This window comes from Catharus ustulatus, chromosome 1, assembly GCF_009819885.2.
Source record: "Catharus ustulatus isolate bCatUst1 chromosome 1, bCatUst1.pri.v2, whole genome shotgun sequence".
Classification (NCBI taxonomy): domain Eukaryota; kingdom Metazoa; phylum Chordata; class Aves; order Passeriformes; family Turdidae; genus Catharus; species Catharus ustulatus.
In genome coordinates, this window is record NC_046221.1 from 146,981,668 (window position 1) to 147,006,265 (window position 24,598).

The following is a 24,598-nucleotide window of genomic DNA, read 5'->3' on the forward strand; positions in this document are numbered from 1 at the left end:
ACAGAAACTGCCCTACTTATTTTTAAAATTCTTCAAGGACTAACTTATGACACCTTCACTAATGTCTTGAAAGACAAATTTAAATAGAATGTTAAAAAAAGATCACTTTTAACACTGTGCATATGTGCTTTTTTTTGCATGTGTTGGTGTATGGCATGTCAGCATTTTTTTTCTTCTGTAACCCCTGTACAGCCCATTGAATCGATGGCCAAAGCACTGAAAAGATTAAAGGAAGCTTATAAAAGTTAGACTAACACAAAACAGTGTTATCTATCTCTAAAGATTACAAAGGGAGTTTATTTTCAAATCAAAGTCTGTATGGTTATTTATAATAGCATGTCAGGTAAAAAAAAAACCAAACAACATTATTTATGTAGCTCGCATGTCTGTCACAAATAATACAAAGGATATAAACTGTGTCCTGTGTGCTTTCAAATGACACTTTTAAGGCACTAAATTCCTTGTCTGTTGAAGACAATAATAGTTTTATTGTATTTCCTTGATATTCAGATCTTTGCTGAATGCTCTAATGGTTAAATTTTCCTTCATGAAGATATAAAACTGACAAGCAACCTCAAGGAAACATGAGCCTATCCAATTTCTCCAGTGATTATTATGACACCACATAAACTGCAAAAGGTAAAGAACTATTTATTTCACTGCATTCTGACATCTTGAATAATTGAATAAAATACTGGCCCTCAGATATGTGAAATAATCCTGGAGTTGCATTGCACTTTCACAAAGCATGTTCATTTGATTGATACTGAGCACAGGAAGATTCAGCTGCTGCTGGATGAAGACTTGTTCCTTCCCTCACATTAGCCTCTAGAAAAAATGTCACTTTTGCACCACCCTCAGAGTAACAATACTGTGGTGATGAGTGTGTTCAAAGTGACACCAGATGCCTGGAAAGAAGTAGAGGTTAGAGAGGTGAGAGGAAGGCTCCTCATTTAGGATCAGACATTAGGGTCATGAGTGAGACTAATGTCAAGCTTGGCATTTGTCTATATATTTAATAAGAAATTGCAGCTTGTATCTGTATGTGGGAAGTAAGTCAGAAGGGAAAAATCTGTGAATGTTCTAGACAATTTGCTGCTCCATCTGAACATGTGAGTCCATCCTTTGGGGCAGAGTTGGGACGTAAAGCACAACTCTTTGCTGTGTGCTGCAGAAGAGTTATGACCTCTGCTGCCTTTTCTTGGTGTAGCCACACAGTGAAGGTCCCAAAGGAACCCTGTTGCTCTATAGTAGAATGGAATCTAAGTCTTTGACCCCCAATGTCTATTATTTATACTGATTCAAAGTATTCCTAACAGACATTTACTTTCAGTATTTTAGTTTGAAATCCAGAAAAAAAAGCCTGTTGCAGTTAGGACAATTTCTGTGTATTTGTGTACACTTATATTTTCATTATATATTAATATCTGATATATACTGAAACACTAATGCTCTAATTCCTTGATTCAAGTATTCATCATACTACTTGCCACTGTATTAAGTCAACAAATAATTTCAGCAACATTCATTTGTGCTTTTCTTATTTTACTGAATATTTTGCCCTTTATCCTTTTGCTCAGGGTCAAAATCAAGTGCAGACTTACTTCTCCACTACTTATCTCTTCTAAATTCAAGAATTTATCTGTTTATAAAACGTATGTTATTTTGCTTGTTATTAAGCAAAATTCATAATGTAAGGATCCTAGTTGAACAAGCATACTGAAATACAATGCTCATGTTAAACAAAACAGCAGAAGTGAATCCTTTTTTACTAAGAAAGTGGGGACACTAGGATTAAAATTTTAGGTACTTACAAAAAAATTAATAGGACTGGCTTTCAAACAATGCATAGATGCCAAATAGAATAATCACTGTGAGGGTAAGAATTTCTGTTTACCTTTACACACAGGTCTATGATCACTCCATGCCGCAAAAACTTCAGCTATCCTCTGACAGGTGATAGTTTTGGAACCTTGTAGCACATAATCTTCATCACAGGAGAACTGTACTGTTGCTCCCAAGCTAAAATCAAACAATTACATAAAAAGAAGCATTTTTTAACAAATAGATAGCAGTCCATTTTTCCCATCCTTTTAGATATGACAGTCTTGACAAACAATACAAATATGTAATCCAGAAATTTCTGCTCTCAAGAGTAAAATGCTGAAGGCTATGTACTAGCATGGTAATGCACAATGTTCAGCCCTCTCTGGCCCTACTTTGTCTGGATCTGTTTTACCTCTTTTAACAGTCATTTGGAGGTCAAGTGACTATTTACTGACCTAACTTCAGACCTCCATATAGCAAAAATTTGACCAACCTAGTCATTGTGCAACTAAAAGTAGTTATTTACATTAATTGAAGCTAGGAAAGAATGTGAAAGTGATACAATAAGAAAAGTCAAAAGGTCAACTACGACTGGAAAAGAAATTCCCATTATAAACATTTTATTTCTCCCAGTAAAGACCTCCGGATATAAATAATATGCTGTGAATATTTCCGAGTCCTGATTCTTCTTGAGGAAATCTGATGCTTTTAACTTTAGAACGGGGGGGGGACGTTGGAAGGGGGAGCAAAATACCAGAGAAAAGGGCTGGATATTAATAATGTTTCTTGTATTTAAAATAGTATATTATTAATAAGAGTATCCTATATTAATTTGGATTACTTTAAAAATACTAGTTATATATATTTTGCTTAGTAGATTAAGATTTTAATTAAACTTGCAGTGAAGTGTTAACTTCATAGAAGTAGCCTCTGTACTCTTGCCAGTAACGTGATTCTGTACTTTTTCATATGATATCTGGTGCTGCAGAAAGTAAGTAAGTAAGTCCAGAAAAAAAATTTGGTTTGTTTGTTTTCTTTTCTTTTCTGTTTGTTTGATGTTTTCTTTTGGTTGTTTGGTTGCTTTTGTTGTTGTTGTTGTTTTCAGTTTTTTTGTTGTTTGTTAAGTTTTTCTGAGAGGAGAATTGGGATGGGGGAAGGGGGAAAAGGGGGAGTTCTGTTAGAAAAAGTTGAATAAATCAACACATAAAAGTATATCTTGAGATAATTATTTTCCTTTAATATCATTATGGTTTCAAATCCTGATTACAGTTGAAAATAGCCAATACATCAGGCCTTTCTCTGTCATCAGTATCTTACACTTCATAATTTCAGCCTGCTGTTTATAAAGGCTTGTCTTCCAGAGCTGCAAAGTGCAAACGTTTTTATATACACATGACTTACAAGGTCTTGGCTACACTGTGAATGCAGCTCTCTGTGTATTTTAAGATTAAATGTGCAGTAACTCCCCAAGAGTTTGTTATAGTAGCCTTCCTGTATAATACTCTGAGCCATGTAGTTGTCTGGCCCTCCTCAGATGGATGACATTTTCCTGTCTTTGATATATTACATACTGGTAGAAACATATGGTTCATAAATCTCTCTAAACAAAGTGTCAATATTTACTTGGCTGAAATCTTCAAAACTGTATTTGATCCCACAAGGTATGACATTAATTTTTTTCCAAAAGATATACTAGAATTAATTTTTCTCTGAAGGGTTTGGCTTGCAAAGAGCAAGGCATGCTTTTCTTTCCTTGTAGATGGCCATTTTAATGCTGAAATTCTTCAATTCATAAAGGCAGAGAGAAAAATAAAAAGGCTGAGCACACATTCCAGAGAATAACTTTTGTTAGTAATCTATTCAAATGCATCTATGATGAAAAAAGCTATTTAAAAAGATTGACATTTATCAGAAGAAGAATTAACTTAAGGGAATTAGAGATGTTAGGTATTTGAAAAAGAATGGTGTCAGCACAAAATAGCTGGTGAAATCTGGAAAGTACCTGGGCCTTATGGAGACATAGACAGTAAAAAAATGAGGGCATGAAAGATGATAGTCACCTGAATAGACATCTCAGAAAAGGAGGATTTGACAGTGAGTAATAGTCGTATAAACTATTCCAAAACAGTTCCTGTTTGTGTAAGGATGTTTATGAAAGAATGGGACAAAGAATAGATGCAGAATCCACCAAAAAAGGAGATCTAAAAGTGAGTGACTGAAAAAAAAAACCAAAAAAACAACAAAGTAAAGGCCCTTGCTATGTAAGGATAAAAGGTTTTCATAGGTGACTGAAGAAAAAGAGCCATCAGGGAGATCATAGAGTTGGAGGATATTTCAAAACTGTGAAACACAAGGATTATCTGTAACTAATGCAAAAAAAAATATGCACAGGTGCTATATGGTTAGGAAAGTTCAAAAGGTGGCAATTGGGAAGATAAGAGTATCTTTCTCAAGATTATATTTTCATAATTATCAGCTTCAGAAGGTCATGTTGAGAAAATCTGAGTGTCTTTATTACTAGGAAAAGAAAGGAACACTTTAAGGAAAATAACACAGAAATATATATCCTATAACTAGGCATGGACTGATTTAAAGAGGAAATGCCAAGCAGGAAGTACACCATCAACAAGTAAATAATTTTTTAAATTAAACTCCTGGTAAAAAAATTGTAACAGCAAAAATCACAGAAGTCTGAATGATTATGAGGACTGCACGAGCATGATAATTATTTCTAACACCTACAAAAGTATAAATAACACTCACATTATGAATTCCACTTGTCCAAATGAGTTTTGATATCAAACTGGTATTTAATAGTATATGACTACAAGCATAAGACTGGGCTCACAAACAGACTGGATAATTTACAAAATCTGTGACATATATGCTGTGTGAGGGAGACCTACTAAGGGCAATTAGATAAGCAGATGATAAAGTACCAGTCTAAGAGAGAAAATAGAATAGTAGGAGATCAGTTCCTATGGAAGAACAGCTAAAAAAAGACAATAATAGAGAGCTTGTCAAGAAAATGTTAAGAAAATATGTCTCTCAGGAACTTAAAAGCATAGTCAAGCTTGCCATTTTTTAGTATTTTTGTCATTATCTATACACTCTTAAAAATAGAAATTATTTCAATTCTTTCCAAATGTTCTAGTATCAGAGACTCACAGAATCATAGAATATTCTTAGTTGGAAGGTACCCACAAGGATCATGGACTCCAACTCTTCAGTGACTGGCTACACAGCCCTGTGGTAGATGCAGCAGAGCTCAGGGTAACAGTGCTCAACGTCTGCAATGTTTCTGAGAGCAAGGTGCTATGGAGCTGACAAAATACACACTGAATAGATACATATTCAAAGTCAGCTGGCAGCTGTGCTTAAAGAGTAGGAGTTAATCGCTTTATATTCAGCTGGTGGACAGTAATAATCGAGAATTAGGAAATCAATGTAGGGTCTGATGCTGTGTAATATTTTCATCCTCAGCCTTGATGGGGAGACAGAATTTATGGATCCATATATCTATGGATCAAATTAAAGTAGAAAAAGTAGCCGACACACCGAAGAGCAGAGCTTCAATCCAGAAGCCTGAGAAAGTCCAGCACTGGGCAAAGAGAAACCTCACAAAACTCAATAACTATAGGTACAATGTTCTGCACTATTGACCAGTAACATATTTTCATCCTGAATAAAACAAACTATATACTTAACAATAGTAGAAGTGGTGGCAGCAGATCAAGTGAAATTGTGAATCAGTTGGTGAAGCTGTGTCTGCAATATTAAGCCAAATATTTTGTCTCCCACTTCAAGAGAGAAATTGGTAAAAACTCAAGAGTTCAGAGATCAGTCAGAGGTTTAAAGCATATGACCTACAGTAAAAAGTTAAGGCAGCTAGGCTTAATTAGACTGAAAAAGAGAAAGCTTAGGTACCATCTAATAGCAGACCATAATGATTTCAGGAGCCATTACAAAGATAATGAAACCAAACATTTCTAAATATGCCAGATAATATGCAAGGGACAATTCAGATTCAGATTTTACTTTACAAGAAATTCCTTCAATATAGGAGGGCAGAGCTGGAATAGCATAATCAAACTCTTGTGAAATCTTTAATCTTGGGAGTTTTCAGGATTTTCTAAACAAAGCCACAGCTGATCTGACTAGTCCTGCTTTGGTCAGGAGGATGGACTGGATGCCCTCTGAAGGACTCTTCCAATCAATATTTCTATGACTCATATAAACCTCTTAATTTGTCCTGAATTAATGCTAAGCTTTTGCATATATAACATAATGTGCTAAGACAGTTCATAACTCCAAAAATGAATGCTTAATGTGAGTGTCCCTCAGTAACTTCTTTTGTCCAATTAGAAACAGAAATTTGCAAATGATGATTGCCATTAGGTTTGCATTTTCATAAAAAATCCCAAATTTTGGATATATTTTTATTAAGAAAAATGTATTAATAAATATTAAATGTTAGTATACAGATCTGATACATATTTAATTTCATATCTATTTTAAAATTTTTGATCATTTGCCTCAAATTTGGGATTCCACTTTTAAATCAGTAAGAAGTCCAAAATTAAATATAGAACCTCTAAAGGATGAGAAGAAGCAAGTTTAAAATTTTTAACTGCACATGGATTTTATGCTGAATGATATTATTTTAATTGTTGACTTTTGTGTAGCAAACAACCTCATTTTAGATTATTTTCCTCCATTATTTGATATGTTTTCTAAATTCTTGTTGAAAAATAATCAATTATGCAAGGAATCAAAACCATCTTTCTGATATACTAACCTATTTGGTTCATGCCTGCAACTGAACAAATTTGAGAGAGGACACCATTTTTAGCCATAGAAGAAAATGTACAGCTAGAAACAACCAATTCTTAAAGTCCATCTCTATCAAATTATAAATTTAGCAATATCATATATTTTAATGGTAGCATAAAGAAGCAATCAGTATTACAGCACATATTTCTTCCACCTGCAACAAAAGAAACTAAAGGCATGCAAGTTTTCAAGATTATGAACAGTGATTTTTTTTAACCTAGCAACTTTCTACACACTACTGATGCACAAATTTTATGTGCAAGCTACAGATAGGTTCTACTGTTGTCTTTGAGTCAGTATGAGAACTGAGCTAAGTCACAGCATCTCTCTGAAGTAAAGAACATCCACAGGAACATTTTCACAGATCAGTTTATACGCTACTTGGAAATATTACTGCAAAATGCTAGGATTCCATGATATGATGTTAGAATATCTAATTCTTCCAAACTTCAAATCAAGGAAAATCCTTACTGTGTGCTGAAAAAAACTAAACTGATGAGTAAATTTCAGTTTCAGAGAATTTCTTGACACTATGGAGGTAATTAGTAATTCAGCTTTTTTTTTTTTTTATAAGTGTCATCTTTTCTCACAAAGCTTGTCAGACACAAAGTGTACTGGTAGACACTTGTCCTTGAAAAAGGAACCAATTAACTGTTAAAAAGTGGTAGGTGCACAGATCCCCTATAAACTAGCCTCATATCACTTGCTGCAAGCCAAATTTTGTTATTTTTCAGGGTGTTTGTCTTCAAGTTTCCAAGCCTAGAAACTCACATTGCATATCTGCAGAGAAGGATAGGTTATTCAGAGAAGATTTACGGAAAATCAAGTGTGAAACTTCTAGTCAATTTCGTTAATTAATGCTGAACTTCATTCTTCCAAAGAAAATAACCATACATTGATTTATAATATAAAGTGAAAGAAGATAATATCATTAGTTATACTGTAAATCAACCTGTTGGTAAATGAAACTGTCCTTATCATAAACTTCATACTCTTCCTTCTGTCAGGAGAATATGCATTTTTAAGACTACACCAGCATTTTTGTCCAACAGTATTCACTGCTTTTTTGCAATACAGGTTTGATCACAATCTAATTTAAAATCCTAGATTAAAAATCCAGACTTTGAATCCAGACTGTAGAGGTACAGGGATAGAGATGGGCTCATTTATTCATGTCATGAAGACAGAACTTTGAGAAGGTGGTGGAAGAACATGGTTGCCTCATAATAAAACACCTGCTCGAGGATAATACAGTCTGGATGTGTTTATTCCATAAGAAGCAAAAAAAACAAAAAAAAAAAAAAAAAAACCAAAAAAAAAAAAAAAAGAAACGACCATATGAAAGCTTTATCTATTGCATCTTATAATTTTACATAGTGGCATTGATTCTAAAACTGGACACACGGAAAAGATGTTTATTTGAGTGGATGAGAAGTAAAATAAAATGCCAATTCCAGTGAAATAATCACTAGTGTGTCCAAAATTTTAAGAAACTCCTAGGGAAGGGAACTTTTCTTTCTGAAATAGAATGTTTTTCTCAGTACGGGAAAAGCTGGTAGCTATAAGTAAGTCTTCTTGACTTAATTTCAACACGCAAAACTTTTTATGCTCAAATATGCATCTAGCATCAGAAACAACCTTTAATACTCCAAAATACAGCTATGGGGAATTTACATATTAGAAAACCAAAAGTGTAAATACGGAATTACAGGCCCCAAATAATATCATGGAATGCTCCAGTTTGTCTGAGAGCTTGAATTACAGATTTTGTAAACCTGTGTAAGAGCCATACAAGAGGAAATGAATGTGCTGAGAGCAGGTACTGTTTGTAATCAGAAATAAAACTGCAAGACAATGTTTCTAAACCTACACCTTCACATTTGAAGAAAGCTAAGGAGATGTGACAAGAGCATGCTCTTCTCTGAAATATATTAAATTTTACAGAAATCAAATTTTGATTGATCTTAGTACAGATGGAACTAAATCCTTCTTCAAAATACTATGTTTTCAAATGAAAACTTCGTAATTGGAATTGTCACTTTCTTTTCAGAAAAGAAAAAAAAAGAGGAAAACTTAAAGTAAAGCCATTTCTTGCATTACAGAGAGAGTGATTTCAAGAAGGAAAAGGTGAACATGTGCTATTTTTCTGTCTGCCAGGTAGAGACCAGCCTGGAAAGGATTTTTCACAGTACTAGATGTATTTAATTAAATGTAACATAGCAATAGTATGTAGCATTCTTACTTTAGAAGCTTATGAAGCAATTGAAAAACCATTACCATAATGACAAGAATTGAAACCAGGTTAACCTAAAAAGGAATTTCATTAGGTCTGCTGAGAATTTTTAGTCTGCTTTTGTTCTGTGTAAGACCTTTATCAATGTATGAAGTGTTCAATTTGAGCTAAACGTGCGTGCTTTGCTAATGTGCACTAGTGCTGTACTTTGCAACTATAAATCCAAACAGATAATTTGGGGATTTTTTCTTTTTGTTTTTCTTAGAGAAAAAAATGTCACCAAGATTAGCGAGAAATTAGGGTAAAGAAACACTGGAAAATATATTTTATATCTTGTATACCTTTTTATACTATTGTTCAGAAATTTGAATGCCTTTCATTTTCTCCTAATTGTGTTTGAGATAGGAAAGCCTGATACAGTGTACAGGTAAAAAATGCTAACTGAAATATTAACATTTTGGTCTAAAAAGAAAGATGAGGGCCTGATCATCATCATCATCTTTTTTGAGGTACTGCCCTCACATAAGTTTAACTAGAATAATTTTTGTAAGTAGGTCTTTCCATGATCAATTGCACAGAACATTGGGAAAGAACTGAAAGGTTGTCTGTCAAAAGCAGTTGCTCTCAAGCAATATTTTTGAAGTTAAAATACAAAACACCAGCCAAAGTAATGATTGCATAAAGCATGACAGTTAAATATAGTTTTTTTATTTCTCTGAAAATATTTTGGGTTTTTTTGATTGTTCGCAAGCTAATATTAGAAATTACATTTTTATAAAATTAGTTAAAAAGCTTTTTTGGAAGCAAGTCGATTTTTTTCTTTTCTCAAAACCAGAGAAAATGGGGAGACTATTATGACAAATTGAGAAATTCTAATAACTGTTGGCTAGCTAGCACATCTACTTAGGATGTAATTTTAAATCCTTTCCACTGCTTGATTACAAGGAGAAAAGACAACACACACACAAAAATATAAAAGAAGTTATGTAAAACAATGAAGTATCATAATTTTGTAAAATCTTTGTACATCCACATTACTCCAAGTGTTACCCTCAAATGCTTAGAAGTGTGCTGTGTGATATGTACAATACAAAATATGTAGAACACAAACGTGAGTGTAATAAAACCAATTAATTTTAAAATTATCACCCTTCTTACTGTCTTTTTTCCTTTCATTATTAAGGTGCTTTATGTTTTGTAAACATAATGTGAAATTAGTATATTATGTGAAACAAGAACATAGCTTTAGGGTTTTTTAGACCGTCTATAGTCTATATATCACATATAAAATCCAATATAAAATACTATGCATTTTAACCCTTTTAAATAAATGTTCAACAATTGAAAAGGAAAAAAAAACAGAAACTCAGAAAAGATATTAAAATTAATCCCAAACATTCTCAAAAATTCATTATGTATATCTCTACGCATCAACCACTGGTGCTACCGGAATTAGGAGTCAAGTTCACTGGAAAATAACATAGAATAAATATTTAGAGTCTTTTTTATCCTACAAGATAAGCAATTTGAAAGACAACTTTGAATAAAGAGTATACATAAAAATTGATTTAAAAAATAGTCTGAATTAAGAGTGTTAGGCCTATGTGGGGATTGCTAGGGAAATATACCTCTGCATGTATCAAACTTCTGGATTCCTGAAAAACATACCCTATGGAATGTAATTTCTTTATTAGAGTGAATTAATATTTCTGCAAGATCTGAAATTTCTTCTATGAAATTATATTGTTCTTCTTGTGTTATATTCAGTTTAGCTTTGTCCTTTGCAAAAACCTCCAGTACAACATGTATGCTCAATATTCATAAATCTAACACAGTATTTAAATGTTCAAATAATGTAAACTTACCTTCAATCCTATTTTTGTCAGATTTTCAGATATAGGATCTCTTTTACGTATGTATTTTATCTTTTTGCACGCTAAGTACATGCTACATTGCATCACATAATTTTATACAGAATTATAGTCCAGTTTCTTCTAAGAAGGGCAGTTTTGTGCTCAGCAAGTACACAGCAAGAGTAATGAATTTTCAACATATTCATTTTCAAGTTCAGTATTAGAGAAATGATACAATGGTATAATTTATGTTTTACCTAAAATCTGAGCCTATCCGTTTTCCATTTTCTGGTTCTCCAGGATCCGGACACAAATTGGACGCCTGTTTAATACCTCCCTCATTTACTGAAAAAAAAACAAAAACAAAAACAACAACAACAAAATAAAATAAACAAAAAAAAAGAGATAAAATAACAATGCTTTTAGAAAACACAGAGGCAAGCAATTAATAAATATGAGAGTATATTCTTTTTATTTTAGGTCTTTTAAAACAGATTTTCTACATATTGTGATCACCCATATAAACTCCAGTTTCAATATACAAGTTTGTCCTCCCTGTAACAAACAAAGCATATATTTTCTGATTTTTTTTTTAATAACACAAGTTTTTTTTTATCAATGTATTAATCAGTTATTTTGCTTTCTTGCAATATTATTGAATACATACGGAAATGTCATTATTATTTCTTTAGAAACATTGTTCATCGGGTTTAGGGTTCTAAGATTTTTTTCTGAACATACACTAATAAATGTCATCTCCACTAAGAGCTGACCTTTTCTCCTTTATTTGTAATAAAACCTGAATGCATAAGTTTCTGCTGAGAGAATTATCCTTAATCAGTATTGAAACTGCATGTATATCCAAAATATGGTGATCTGAAGGTAAACTCAAAATGCCAGTTTGATTTGCATACATTTATCTTGCAATAAACTAAAATGGATCTTCAGAGAGAAACTTTCTGTGAACCATTTCCTGTATTTTTCCAGAAATTTGTATGTAAAAATCTAACCATATCTCAGCATATTGAACCACCTATTAATAAAACTGGAATATTAGCAAAAGGTGTTAATCTGCTATTACTTGATAAATTAACGACTTGACAGAAAAATATTTAAAAAAAAAAAAACCTGACATGAGGCCAAATAATTTGTATTAAGCAGAAAATTATTTTAACCTTTATTCATCTTTATTACTGATGAACTAGACCAATGGATTTGCAGTATAAGGATTTACTTCCCTTTATGGAAAAGGTTTGCATACAGTTAGGGTAACCACACTAAAGGATTAAAAGAAAAAGTAGATTCTAACTACACTTTTAAAGGGTTTTCATTAACTTTCAGCTTTGAAAGAAGAGGAATATAATTCAGAATCCTTGGGGGTTTCTCTTGCTTTTAATTTGTCTCCTTACACACACAGAAAGGGAAGAATTGGTTTTCTACCCCTGAGGAAGCCAAAGGCCAAATGCAAATGTTGTACAGGCTTAAGCAGAAAACGTCTCAGCATAGCACACTGCTCATAAAACCTCTCAAGCTCAGTGCTTGTCAGCTGGGACCACTATTTACTCTCCTCTGTCCCAAGATACCTGTAACATGTCAAAAGTTGCTCTAAAACCACACCAAGGCAATCTCTGTTCATCAGGGTTTCTATGTTCAGGGCACTTTTGGGCCCTGAGTCTTCCTCCTGGTTTCAGATTTCATCCTCCTCCAATAGATGTGCATGTGATGAAATCATACTAGCTACAGAAACCCATGTTCATGCTAGTGTTGAAATATATATATTTCTTTGACAACTACAATTCTACAGACTACGTTTAAAAGGCCAGCTTGTTGGATAAGCATGTAGAATTAATTCTCCCTGAAATATCAGGTGTTTCATTACAAGACATGAGAAACTCAGTATCATCAAAAGTAGCCTGCATATATATAAAAGACATTAAAACTTTTCTGACATTAAACATATGTTAAAACCATAGTTATAAAATTATTCATGATGTCTGATAATAATATTATAGAAATTACAATAGTGCAATTTGGTCATGCATTGTATACCAATGCACAGAGAAGAAATTTTTACTGAAAAAAATTAAAATAGTGGTTAACCAATATTATTTCTATTTATTATAGCTCATGTTTTAATACTTGAAATAATTATTTTATTTTCGTACATTATTTTTCCCCATACACAGGTAATAGAGTAAATATTCATATAAAAAGAATATTCTAACAGATTGCAAGACACAAGAACCATTATACACTTTTCTACCGGCAAAGGAAGCTTGAAAATCCTATTGGTTTTTGACACCTTCTGTGTAAGGTTCCATTCCTAGAAATACTCTTGCAGGATATAATTTTAAATTGTAATATATGGAATTATAAATACTCATAAACAAAAATACAAAGACTTATGTTAAAGAAAATCAGTGAGATAATTGATTTTTTTAAAAAATTAAGACATATACTGCAGTAAAAATGAAAGTGTTATAGGTAGATACTGATTTCTGATTTGATCCCAATTCCAAAATACATTTACACAATCTTAAAAACATTTTGTTTTCTGTTAAGTAACTAGTGAAAAGTAATTTCATAGTTTAGGAGTTTTTTACACCCCAGATGCTTACACACAATAAGCAGTTAAAGGGTTTCCTGTAGTAAATTATATGCATCTTGGGAAAGGATTCAGTCATGATCTGGTCATGAAACTGGTATCAAGAAACTCCACAGTCCTAATCCAGATTGAATTATATCCGCCAATTAATTCATTTGTTAGTATAAACATTTCTAAACTGAAGCTGTTGTATGCTTGTTTCAAAATGTATCATATCAAATATCTTCTGGCTTTATTCTGTGTAAATCACTTGTTCATTAGTATTGAATGTTATGCAACTGATACATTAAAAAAAAGACATAAAATAATGAAAGGACTTACAGATGAGAATGCTAGAGAAAAATTTCCTAAGGCATTGCTAATAAAGGGCATAAAGTGAAATAGATATTCACTTATCCTTATTTGCACTAACATCTGGTCACTGTTTTTCTTAAAGGACCCTTTTTGTGATTGTAATGCAATGAATGACATGAGACTCACCAGCTGAAGCCATACTGAGAAAATTATCTTGTTAACAGCCAAATAAATAAGTTTCTTATGAAATACTGTCTCTTCAACATTCTCAGCTACCCAAGTGGAGAATCAATTGCTAGACAATATAAAACCTTAGTTATCTATTTATGACAAGATTATGATCACTAAAGGTACAAATCACCAAGGTTTTCACTTTCAGTTATTATAGACTCATATATGTAATCTATTCTGCATAATCAATAAAAAAGATAAAGAAGTTTCCAGCTTCACATAGAATATCTTAACATATGAAATTACCTAAAGACCTTCTAAAATATATTGATAAATGTCATCACTAATTTCATAGCAATCTGCTTTGGATATCATGAATATCCAGCACTTCATTATAAATATGGAATTCCTATTAAAGTTAGTATAGCAGAAAATGTAATGATTAGAGAAAAATAATGTCTTTTATCATTTATTGTGTTATTATTGTATTATTATTTGTAACTAGAGAATCACATATGCTCTGTTAGAGACTTCAGTGATGTACTTTATAAACATTACTGTAACTATCCTACTGTTACTTCTTCTACATAATCAGTCAGTTTTCCATTCACCCAATAGGTATAAAAAGAATGTATTTTTTAAATATCTTGATATAAAGTTTTCAAGTAAACCAGAAATGTCGTACAAAACTATTTAGGTGATGCAGTTTACACAGAAGTTGAATATGGCAATACATGACGTAACAAAAATTGAACAGAAGTGTGTTTTGCTTTATTTTCCTGACTTGTTGAATGCAAAAAGGTTGTGCTGCTTGAAGCCAACTTTGTCTAAAAAAATAATACCTTGATTAAAATCTAGCAACAAAAATTAAAATGTATGCTAGCATGTCCTGCTAAATTCTGGAAACAGAGTCCATCACTGATACTTTAAACGAATAATTAGTGCAAACATGTCCAACCTAGGGAGCTTCAAAAGCAAGTCCTTTCAGTCCTGTGAAGAATAATGAAATGTAGTATAATCCAACATATGCTAAACATTTAGTCCATTTTATTTACTTCTAAGTATTTTAAATGTGGTTCTATTCCAAAAAGGCCTGTCTAAAAATGGCACATTTTTTTTTCAAAAATATCCTTTTAATATATTTAGAGACACACCTATTTAATTTTTGCTAGAAAGTTGCCTGACTCCTCATGATTTAATAAGGAATTGGTTGACTGACATGTCAAGCACTTTGAGTTTCTAATTTCTGTAACTAAAATTGAAAACACCAAGCATCTCCAGAATTTTTAAATCTACTCCTAGTTAATCAGTTAAAATGTCAAACTTAATGAATCTAAAAAATTTCAAAAAGTGGTCTCATATATGGTTGTGCAGGGGCAAGTGAGGATAGGCTTTATTTTGCACAGCATTTGATGCAACTACTAATGTTCAGATAAAAAAAATTGATCTCTTACTCACACCAAAATTTACAGCTGACGCCTAAAAGGCTGAATATTTGTTTCCCTGCAAATACTGTAAATTTATTGTGAAATTACTGACAAAATAACATGTCCTTCTACAATGCCAGATTTATAGAAAGGCTGTCTTTAGAGTAGAACCATACTTGAAAATTCACCATGCAGACTGGAGAAATCAGTTCTATTATCAGAATACATAAATAATTACACACAAACAGCACACCACAAACTTCACTCTTGCACTAGATAAAGGTAACAAAAAAGGAGTACACTCACAGATAGAAAACTTGTTGCTGTTGTCTTTCCCTGGAAACAATTTAAATCCTCTAGATTTAAAATCTATGGCCTTTTTCACTAGTTAAAAAAACAAAACAAAACAAAAACAAACACATGTATCAGGCAATACAATCTGAAATATTTCATTTGACAAATTTTATCATGGAAGCATACACAAATTTGAATACTGGCTATCTTACAAGTTCAGATTTTGTACCTTTGGTGTGAAACAATTCACAAAAATAAATATTGAGACCAATTAGTATACCTGACAAAGGAAAGAAATGGCATTTGCAATGTTTGCAACTTAATTTTTCTCCTGTATAACTAATAAAAAAAGAAAAAAAAAAAAAAAAGGCCAAAAATGTTTATCTCCATGCACCACATAATTGTGTAAAACATTGTCACACATTCATGGAACTTGGAAAATGAAAACAATTATAAATATATTTGCTCTAAAATAGCTGTTTCTTCTGTTTTGAGGAGAAAAAAAAAAGAAAAAAATTATTTGAATATAGAAAATAAAATACAGTATGTTGTTCTGCTTTTGTTTCTGCATTTGGTCTTCTTTCTAACTTTAATAATGTTATTTGCAGAATGTGTTATGGAAGATAGCTGTCCCCCCCTCTCCATTAAGCTCAGAGCTTAGAGCATCTGTTTCTGTAAAAGTCATTCTTGTGGTCTGGCTTTATGATATAGACAGTTAACACAAGCAAAATTTGTGGCCTCAATGTATCTTTGAAAGAAAACAGCTAACAAAATGAGAATAAACCCAAAACTTAATATATATAAAAAATGTAAGCAAAGATAAGCAACATACTACAAGACACTTTCCTTTTCAGTCATTAAACTAAGTGTCTCATCTCTAATATGCTTGGCTTGTGAGCAATGAATTATACATTAAAATGGATCTGCTTAAAAAATTCTAAATTTTAAGTATAAGTTGACTTTAGGTACAATATACTTAAGTGGCTTTATAGCTACTACAGCCACTATATATTTTTGGAAAACTTACGGAAGAAGATGTTTTTATCTTTGCTGCAAGCAAATACTGCTGATGAAGACAGCACAGACTAAAGGAGCTATGTCTAGGAGAACTTAACATAAGTAGATACACTGTACCTCATCAAATAATTTTTCATACCCATGACTTCTTCCAGAAGAACAATGGATATTCAAAGAACCTTTTACATTAGGTATAAATATCACAGTAGCAAAATACTATTGATATTCTTTTATAGACAAAAATATCATTACTAAGCACAAGAGCAGAATCAGATTCAGAAGAAAGAGTATACTACTAAGAAAGACAATTTATAGGATAGATACAGGATGTGTTAATAAATATTTTTACACTTCTGATTGAAGAGACCATATTTTCTTATAACATTGTTATCTCAAAAGACAACACGTAAATTTATCTGTATGTTATTATAATGTAATGTATAAACACTGATAATGGTTCTGGGAAATACATTATTTGCAGAAGTGAAACATATATGTCACCACAAAGTACTAGATTTTGGGGTTTTTTACTTTTAATAGGAGAAGAACCTCCCCCTCTCCAAATTAATTTAAGTCCATAAGCAATTCTATCCTCAGTGGAAATAATAGACCCAAGAACACTACCTTCATACAGCAGAGCAATACTGGAATAACAGTGATATTCTCTTGTCATTTTCTGAGCTTTCTAAAATGTTATTTCTATGTAAAGAGGAATGTTGGACTATAGCTCTAACCCTCTTCTGGCTTTCATTGATGATCAGTCTAAAACAACTCCTCATGAATCAGAAGGCAGGTTTAGTTATTCTTCCAGCATCTAAACAAGATGAGAGTGGTCTTGAATATATGATCTTGGGTGCTGGAATGGGTTTAAATGCTCTCATTAGAGACATGCCTGTCCTTTATTTTCAGAAGTCATCCAAAACATGTAAATGACACGTTCCCTGGTTCACGTACACAAGAAGAATTCACAAGATCTAAGGTGGAACTGAAAGTAGTTAAGAGTGTCTTGGTGACCACAGTGAAATCAGCCAAAGATTTTTGCATCACTTTGCCAAAAATATTAAATACCACTAGGAAAGCAAGCAATTCCAGCTCTCTAAAGAATTTACAAGAGAAGAATTTTACTCTTAACTGGAGTTTGTGTGTTGATTTACTGAACAGTCGTTTCTGAATACACTGCGAAGGAGTAATTACAGAAATTTATATGGCAAACATGCCAACACTAAACTATGTGCTGGGCTGCAAATGCATGAATATACATAAAAATAATCCCACAAAAAAAATATCCTACCAAATAATTAGATTGTTTTAGCCTTGTCAAAATAAGGATTATTTTGCATGTCAAACACACGTCAGTAAGTATTGAAAGTGGATTTCACTTTTCAGAAGTTTCAGAGGATGGATTCATGGCAGCTAACTGTGTAGCTGTGCACATCTAAGCCCATCCACAAAATAAAACACTTCAAGAGATCAGTTAATCTGGTTTTAAGATAGTTATTTTTGCATGAGATGAGTTTATATGCCCATTTGTCTCAAGAAAAAGTGTTCGGATGTAACAATAGCACAAATACTTAAATACTGTCAGATCAGTATCTTCTCATATATTTGAACAGCCAAGAGCCAAGAAAATAGATTACACCAATGAAGTAGGATATTCCTGCGGACATATACAAATATAAAAGGAAGGTAGTGATAAGACAAAAGTATATTGTAAAAATAATCTAAATTTATAAAAACGTATATGACATAACCATCTTTCCAGTGTTATAATGCAAGGAGAGGCTTAAATATTTTCTTTTAACACTACTTTAAATACAGATGGCTTCTAGGTTGGTTGGTTGGTTGGTTTTAAAATTATAGATAAAGACAGCAGGTTTGTTTATTTGTACTGTTTATTTTTGGAGCAGAAGGAACACTGGTGCACATCTCCTTTGTGAATAAATCTCTGACAATCCTGAATCAAATTTTGAACACATGACTGGATGAAGCATAAAGAGTAGCATCAGAACTCTGTGAAACCAAATCAGAGATTATGTCAAAACCCTGAAAATAATTTAGGCATCCACCTTGGGATTTCTGCTTGACACTATTCATGCATTTTTCCTAGTTCAAGTCATTTTGATACAAATACACAAATATTATTATAGAATTATAGAATGGTTTGGGTTGGAAGGGACATATGGATCATCTAGTGCCAACTACCTGTTCAAGTACCTCACCAACTTAATGATAAAGAACTTCTTAATATCTAATCTAAACCTACCCACCCTGACCTTAAAGCCATCCCCCTTGTCCTATCACTGCAAGCCCATGTAAAAAGTTCCTCTACAGCTCTCTTGTAGGTCCTCTTTAGGTAATTGAAGGTGCTCCAAAGTCTCCACAAAGCCTTCACTGTTTCAGGCTGAAAAGTTCCACCTTTCTCTCCCTCTCACTCTTACTCTGTAATTTTTTCTAATGTTAGAAGGCCCAATATTTTCTGTAAAGAAGGAAAATAAAACCGAATGCTTTATTAAGGAGGGAAGAATATGAACAGTCCCAGTAATAAAGGAAGTCTATGTAAGAACTTTTGCATTACAGATGTGTGAGCTAATATTTATCCAATAGACATGTACACTTTTCAAGCACCCAATTTAAAGTGAAATGTGTTGAGAATTCTTTCCTTGAAGTTTTTGAACAACATGGTCTCTCATGTAAGATAATGAAGATTCTAATACTTACAGGCAAAACTTTAGGCACACATAAAGATTAAAATATTGGGGCTTTTTTATTGTCTTTTTTTCTTTGAGAAAAAGTCCATGTAATTATGTATATATGCAATATATGCAGACATGCTGCATACAAGCACTTGTAAAAGAGGACTTAGTCCAACAACTCCAGCATTTTAAACTTCAGGATAAGCACTGCATTAAAAAAGGGCCTCAAGCAAAGAAGTTTTAAGCATAGACATTAAAAAACCCACTTACATGTAAGATCTGAATAATAGCCCAAAGTACAGCAAGCTCTCAAACACTAGAAACAAAAATCATTTTGAATGAAGATTGTTCAGTTGACACATTTCCGGTTTCACTGAAAACCTATGTCTGGAGGGCCAAATGAGAAAAACAATTCAAGAAGGAAAATTTGCTTCTACAATATGGAAACATTGGGGTATATAGCCACGTGAAGGATATTTATTTAACACTGTCAACCCATAAATGCACATCTTTGTTTTGGTTATGCAACAGCATTTACATAACAGAAACATACAGCTTGTCCTTTCTATATTTTGTAAATTTTCAAATCAAATATAAATAATATTTAAAATGCTGAGGACAAAAAACACCTCTGTTCTATGCAAAGCAGGCACTCAGGTTGCACTACTTCAAGTAACTATACAGGAAAATGGAAACAGCCGTTCCCTTCTCCAGAGCTACTCTTACTTTATATCCACTATTAATCAGCTAACAGACATGGACAACAATATGATAACATCAAAGCCATTATTTCAAGATTGTATATACAGCCCTACTTAAATTACATCTGTAAAAGTTATCTGAAAAATAAAGAGGAATTGAATTTTCAACTGCCTTCTGAAAAGGCAGAAAAACCGTTCGTTTGGAATACAGGGTAATTTTGACTTACGCAGAACCAGTAATCCACTGATTATTTCACATCTTCAATATATGATGATCGCAGATTTTACAACAATGCAATTTCTAGTGACAGAAACAAGAGTATTGTATACTTTGGAATTCCAGCATGGGCTGCGTGTGTGCAGATATGCCAAATACATGATGCATGATACTTCCAGTTCATCTTTGGCACGTGTCTAATTCATTGTATTTCCTCTAGAAATACATCTGCTGCCCAAATGCACTGAACTTACTATTCACTACTTACATACAGGTCAGCTACATTTTATTTGCATTTACATCATATTCACTAAGCATGTGATAAAACTAGTTATCCAGAATTCCCAAATTCTAACAATGCAACTGTTAAATATCCAGGTATCTTAGAGATCACCACTAAAAAAAATCTATAAATCTAGTGATAACCTAAATAAATTTCACTATAACCCAACATACCAACTAATGTAGCACTATCTTCTAGAACATTCCTGCACCTTAAAAGCCAGCATTAGAGAACATGAATTTTCATCAGTTATTGTAGTACAGCATGAACTGCATAGCTTAACAATTTCTTAAATATGAAGAGCCATACAGAAGATGAAGACACTAAAAAGTGGTGAAACACCCACTTTTCATACTAATAAATTTTTCCCTTTCTACATGAGCTGATCTTAGTTTTTTATTCATTACCCACCCCCTCCACCTGTTTCCCCACATGCCACTCCCCTTTAAACTCCACAGTACCCTGGTCAAATCAAATTGTATAGAAGATTTATATTTCAAATTCTACTGCATTACTGAATGCAACATTGAATTATTGCACTGTATTAGTAATTTAAAATTAACAAAATTCCAGTTTTTCTACTATGTTCTATATTACATGTATACCAAATTTCTCTAATTTGAAAAAAAAATCGTTTAAAAGGAAGGATGTACATTTGATATGTGTATTTTAATAATAAATTATAATTCCACTACTTTTTTTAATATTCCAACTAAAATACATCTGATTGATACCAACAATTTGTGGTGAAAAGAAAAAAAACCTGAAATATCAATGGAAAGTAATGACACAACACATCAGACAAATATCAGTTATAGAAGTAAAAACTGATAGTATAATGAAAAACAATTAAAAACTGCAGGAACTGAATAAAAATATGAATAGGAAAAAGAATTTGTGAGAAGAAAATTGAAAGGGAAGTATAAAAGGCAATAATTCAATTAAAACATTAACACAACTCATTTATTTAAATAAGTATGATTGATTTTCTTTTTCCCTTTCTTCCTTCTAATCACTCCAACCTTGACTGTTGGATGAAAAATTATCTCCTTTCCTCCTTCCACATAGGAAGACTCCAAGAAGTTTAAGACATTATTATCACTTTTTGTCTAATAAAAATCTTGACACTAACGAATCATCCATTATAGAGTTCATCCACCAAACAGAACATATCCATGTGATTTGCTGCATATATTAAATAGGTATTGCTAAAGTATAATGAAATATTAAACAAATGTAATTCATTGATTAAATGTTTGAATGTTAGATTACATTTGTGTAATGTTTATTTCTTGAAACTTTTAAAATTTTCTAAGAAACTTCTTATACAAATCTTCTTATAGAAAAATAATTTTAGAAAGCTTACTGCCAAATGCATTTACTTTCTTCAGACTCCCATCTTTGTAGCTCTGGATTTCACTAACAAAACCAGAGAAACAAAAAAGCCCTGAGGACCTGTGCACATTGATTACCTACTAGACTTAAAAATAATTAACAACTCTTCAAAAACACTCCCCATCTTTGCTCCTGCTTTCTTCCTGCTTCCAAGTAAACCTCAAAAAAGAGAAGAAATGTGAATACATATTTTCTAACAAATCTTTAGAAGTTTTATATTGAATAATCCCAAAGTAAAGATCTATCATAGACTTTTATCATAACCTTTTTTTAAAAAAAATTTAAAGGTTTTCAAAAAAGTAGTAAAAAAAATTGAAAAATATAGAGAATTGAGATATCCATATAATTAATAAAATTTTGTTAAAAAATAGTTAAGTAAAATTGCCAAAACATACACATTTCCTCAAACTGAGAATATATGGTTCAAAATTTGGAAATGCTTAGTGACATTTCTACTCTTTAAAAAGAGAAAATTGGAGCATTAATTTTTTTTTGGAATTCAGAATTCTCTTGAAATTATTTTCCTAAGGAAAACATTGAGACACTTGTGAACTGCTAGATAAAGTCTAGACTCACCCATTAAATCTCCTGGCATTATTTGAGCCAGAGTCTGCTAAGCAATTTTTTTCCTCCAACTACTGTCTTTCTTTTTCAGACAGTTTATTTTTTCTAAACTTATGACTTAAAAACTGTACTAAAGGCCTTTTTCATTGTTTGCACCTGGTACTCATTTGTTTCTCAGAGCATTTAATTACAATGTACATTTATTTCCATACTAAAAGGAATGTAGAGAATAGAATAGAATAGAATAGAATAGAATAGAATAGAATAGAATAGAATAGAATAGAATAGAATAGAATAGAAGTAACAGGATAGTTGGAAGGGACCAACAACAATGGATACTCAACTGCCTGACCACTTCAAGAGTGGCCAAAATTTAAGTCATACTATTCAGCACACTGTACTGCCTTTTAACATTTGGCCATATGCCTCTTAATGTATCTTCAGATAGTAAAAGTAGCTATATAAACCCTCAAAAGAAAATGCTCTAAAGTATCTCTCATGATGTATGCATATACACAAATAAAAAAATCTAAAGACTTAATAAGGGACGTATGTAGTTAATATAAACCAGAGAACTCAAATGACTAAAAGCATTACTAAACTCCAAATTCATTGTATGATATAAAACCAGTAGAAAACCCTATTACTTTAGTCATGATGAAGCCAATAATTCTTGAACATTTAAATAGGAAAAATCCCCAAAACCACCCAGTTGGAAATACCATGTTTCGATCATGTGTAATTGTCTTCTTGTTTTCACAGTTAAAAAATAAAGATAATATGAGAAACTGTGATTGTAGCATCAAAAGGAATTTCGACTAAAATCTCAGTGTTTGAAGTTCCTAAGTTGGAATGAAAGGGGTTAGGGATCTCCTTTTTTCACCTCCTCTTCTGAATTGAGGAGATAAACTTTCCTGAATTTAACCATTTGGTTTCATTAGAGCTAAGGACCCAAAAGGAGCTGTTTTTCACTACCAGCTATCCTATCTAAATATATTTTTCATTAGTCTGATGAGAAGTAAGCTTCTCATCCTTCATCTATTCCCTCCTCCTTCAAGGTTTCATCATTCCAATAGCAAGAACTCTTCTTGCTCATCTCCCTAGCAAAAATATTTACATATTATATACTAACTTGTCCTTACTTTTCTATATACTGGCATTCACTTCAAAATTTAAGGTTTCATCCTGCCTTACATTTTATTTGGTAAGGTGGAACGATCAGAAAAATCTAACACCATTATAGTACCTTTATTTATCTGATTCAGTCTGAATTCTTATTGATGAAGAAACTATAATCATGTATAGCGTTCCTCAAGAGATCTCACTACTGCCTTATAAAATAGTACTTGTACTTCCCTACATTTAAGAAAAGTATTTCACCAAATGCACCTAAGGTTCCTTTTTTTCAGTTAATAAGCTAAGAGAAGACATTAATCAGTCAGCCTCTGGCACAATTTAAATTATTGTTGAGTGTATACAGTACAGTAATTTATACCTAGCAGTTGAATTTTAGGTGTATGCAAACCTCTTAGTACTATCTATATACCTCACTCATGCATAAACTTCAAAAAAATGTTTACAAAACAAAACAGTATTGTTATTGCCTACTCATTCTGAAGCACCTTATTCACAGAACAATCCCATGGAAGGCCAACAGTACCACTCTTTTCCTGAAGTGTTGATTTTGCTAATGTATCATAAAACTGCACTATTCAAGTCTTACTAGTAATATTCTCAAAAAATCTATAGTTAGGTCTATATGTACAATAAATTTTTGCAATTTAAAATATTCACATATACATATATTAAGTTTTAGTAATTATATTCAGTATATTAAATTTTGTCTTCTCAATTATGAATTAATTTGCATAATTTGGGAATGCAATTCTTAAATTACAATCTAAAGCACAGTAAAAAAACATTTCTGAAGTAAAACCTAATTTTTAATAGTTATTAAATAGAGAAATAATTTTAAAAGAAATTAATATAAAATTCTTAAGTAGGTCTTATATAATTCCATAGTTATTTAATATGCAGAGGTTTTAAATTTCTGTGCATAATATATTGTCAAAGAGAGGTTAAAATACTTCAATAATAACCTACAGAAAACTCTACAGAAATTCCTCTGGAACATCCCTCCATGGTAAAAATTCCTTCAAGTCAATCAGCAACTACCTCACATTCACAAAAA

The 24,598-nt window shown here is 32.1% G+C and overlaps 1 protein-coding gene across 3 annotated transcripts in view; it reads right to left on the minus strand.

Moving 5' to 3' along the window:
• LOC116996510 (CUB and sushi domain-containing protein 3-like) overlaps positions 1-24,598 on the minus strand; it is a 614,657-nt gene that overhangs the window by 340,699 nt on the left and 249,360 nt on the right. For 2 of the 3 annotated variants that reach the window (XM_033060262.2, XM_033060252.2), the window contains 3 exons: positions 15,550-15,627; positions 11,004-11,091; positions 1,898-2,022 (listed from right to left, as the gene is read on the minus strand). In XM_033060262.2, the coding sequence (XP_032916153.1) occupies positions 1,898-2,022; positions 11,004-11,091; positions 15,550-15,627 (291 nt within the window). The remainder of the gene's footprint in view (positions 1-1,897; positions 2,023-11,003; positions 11,092-15,549; positions 15,628-24,598) is intronic. The other variant, XM_033060271.2, reaches the window with a different exon arrangement.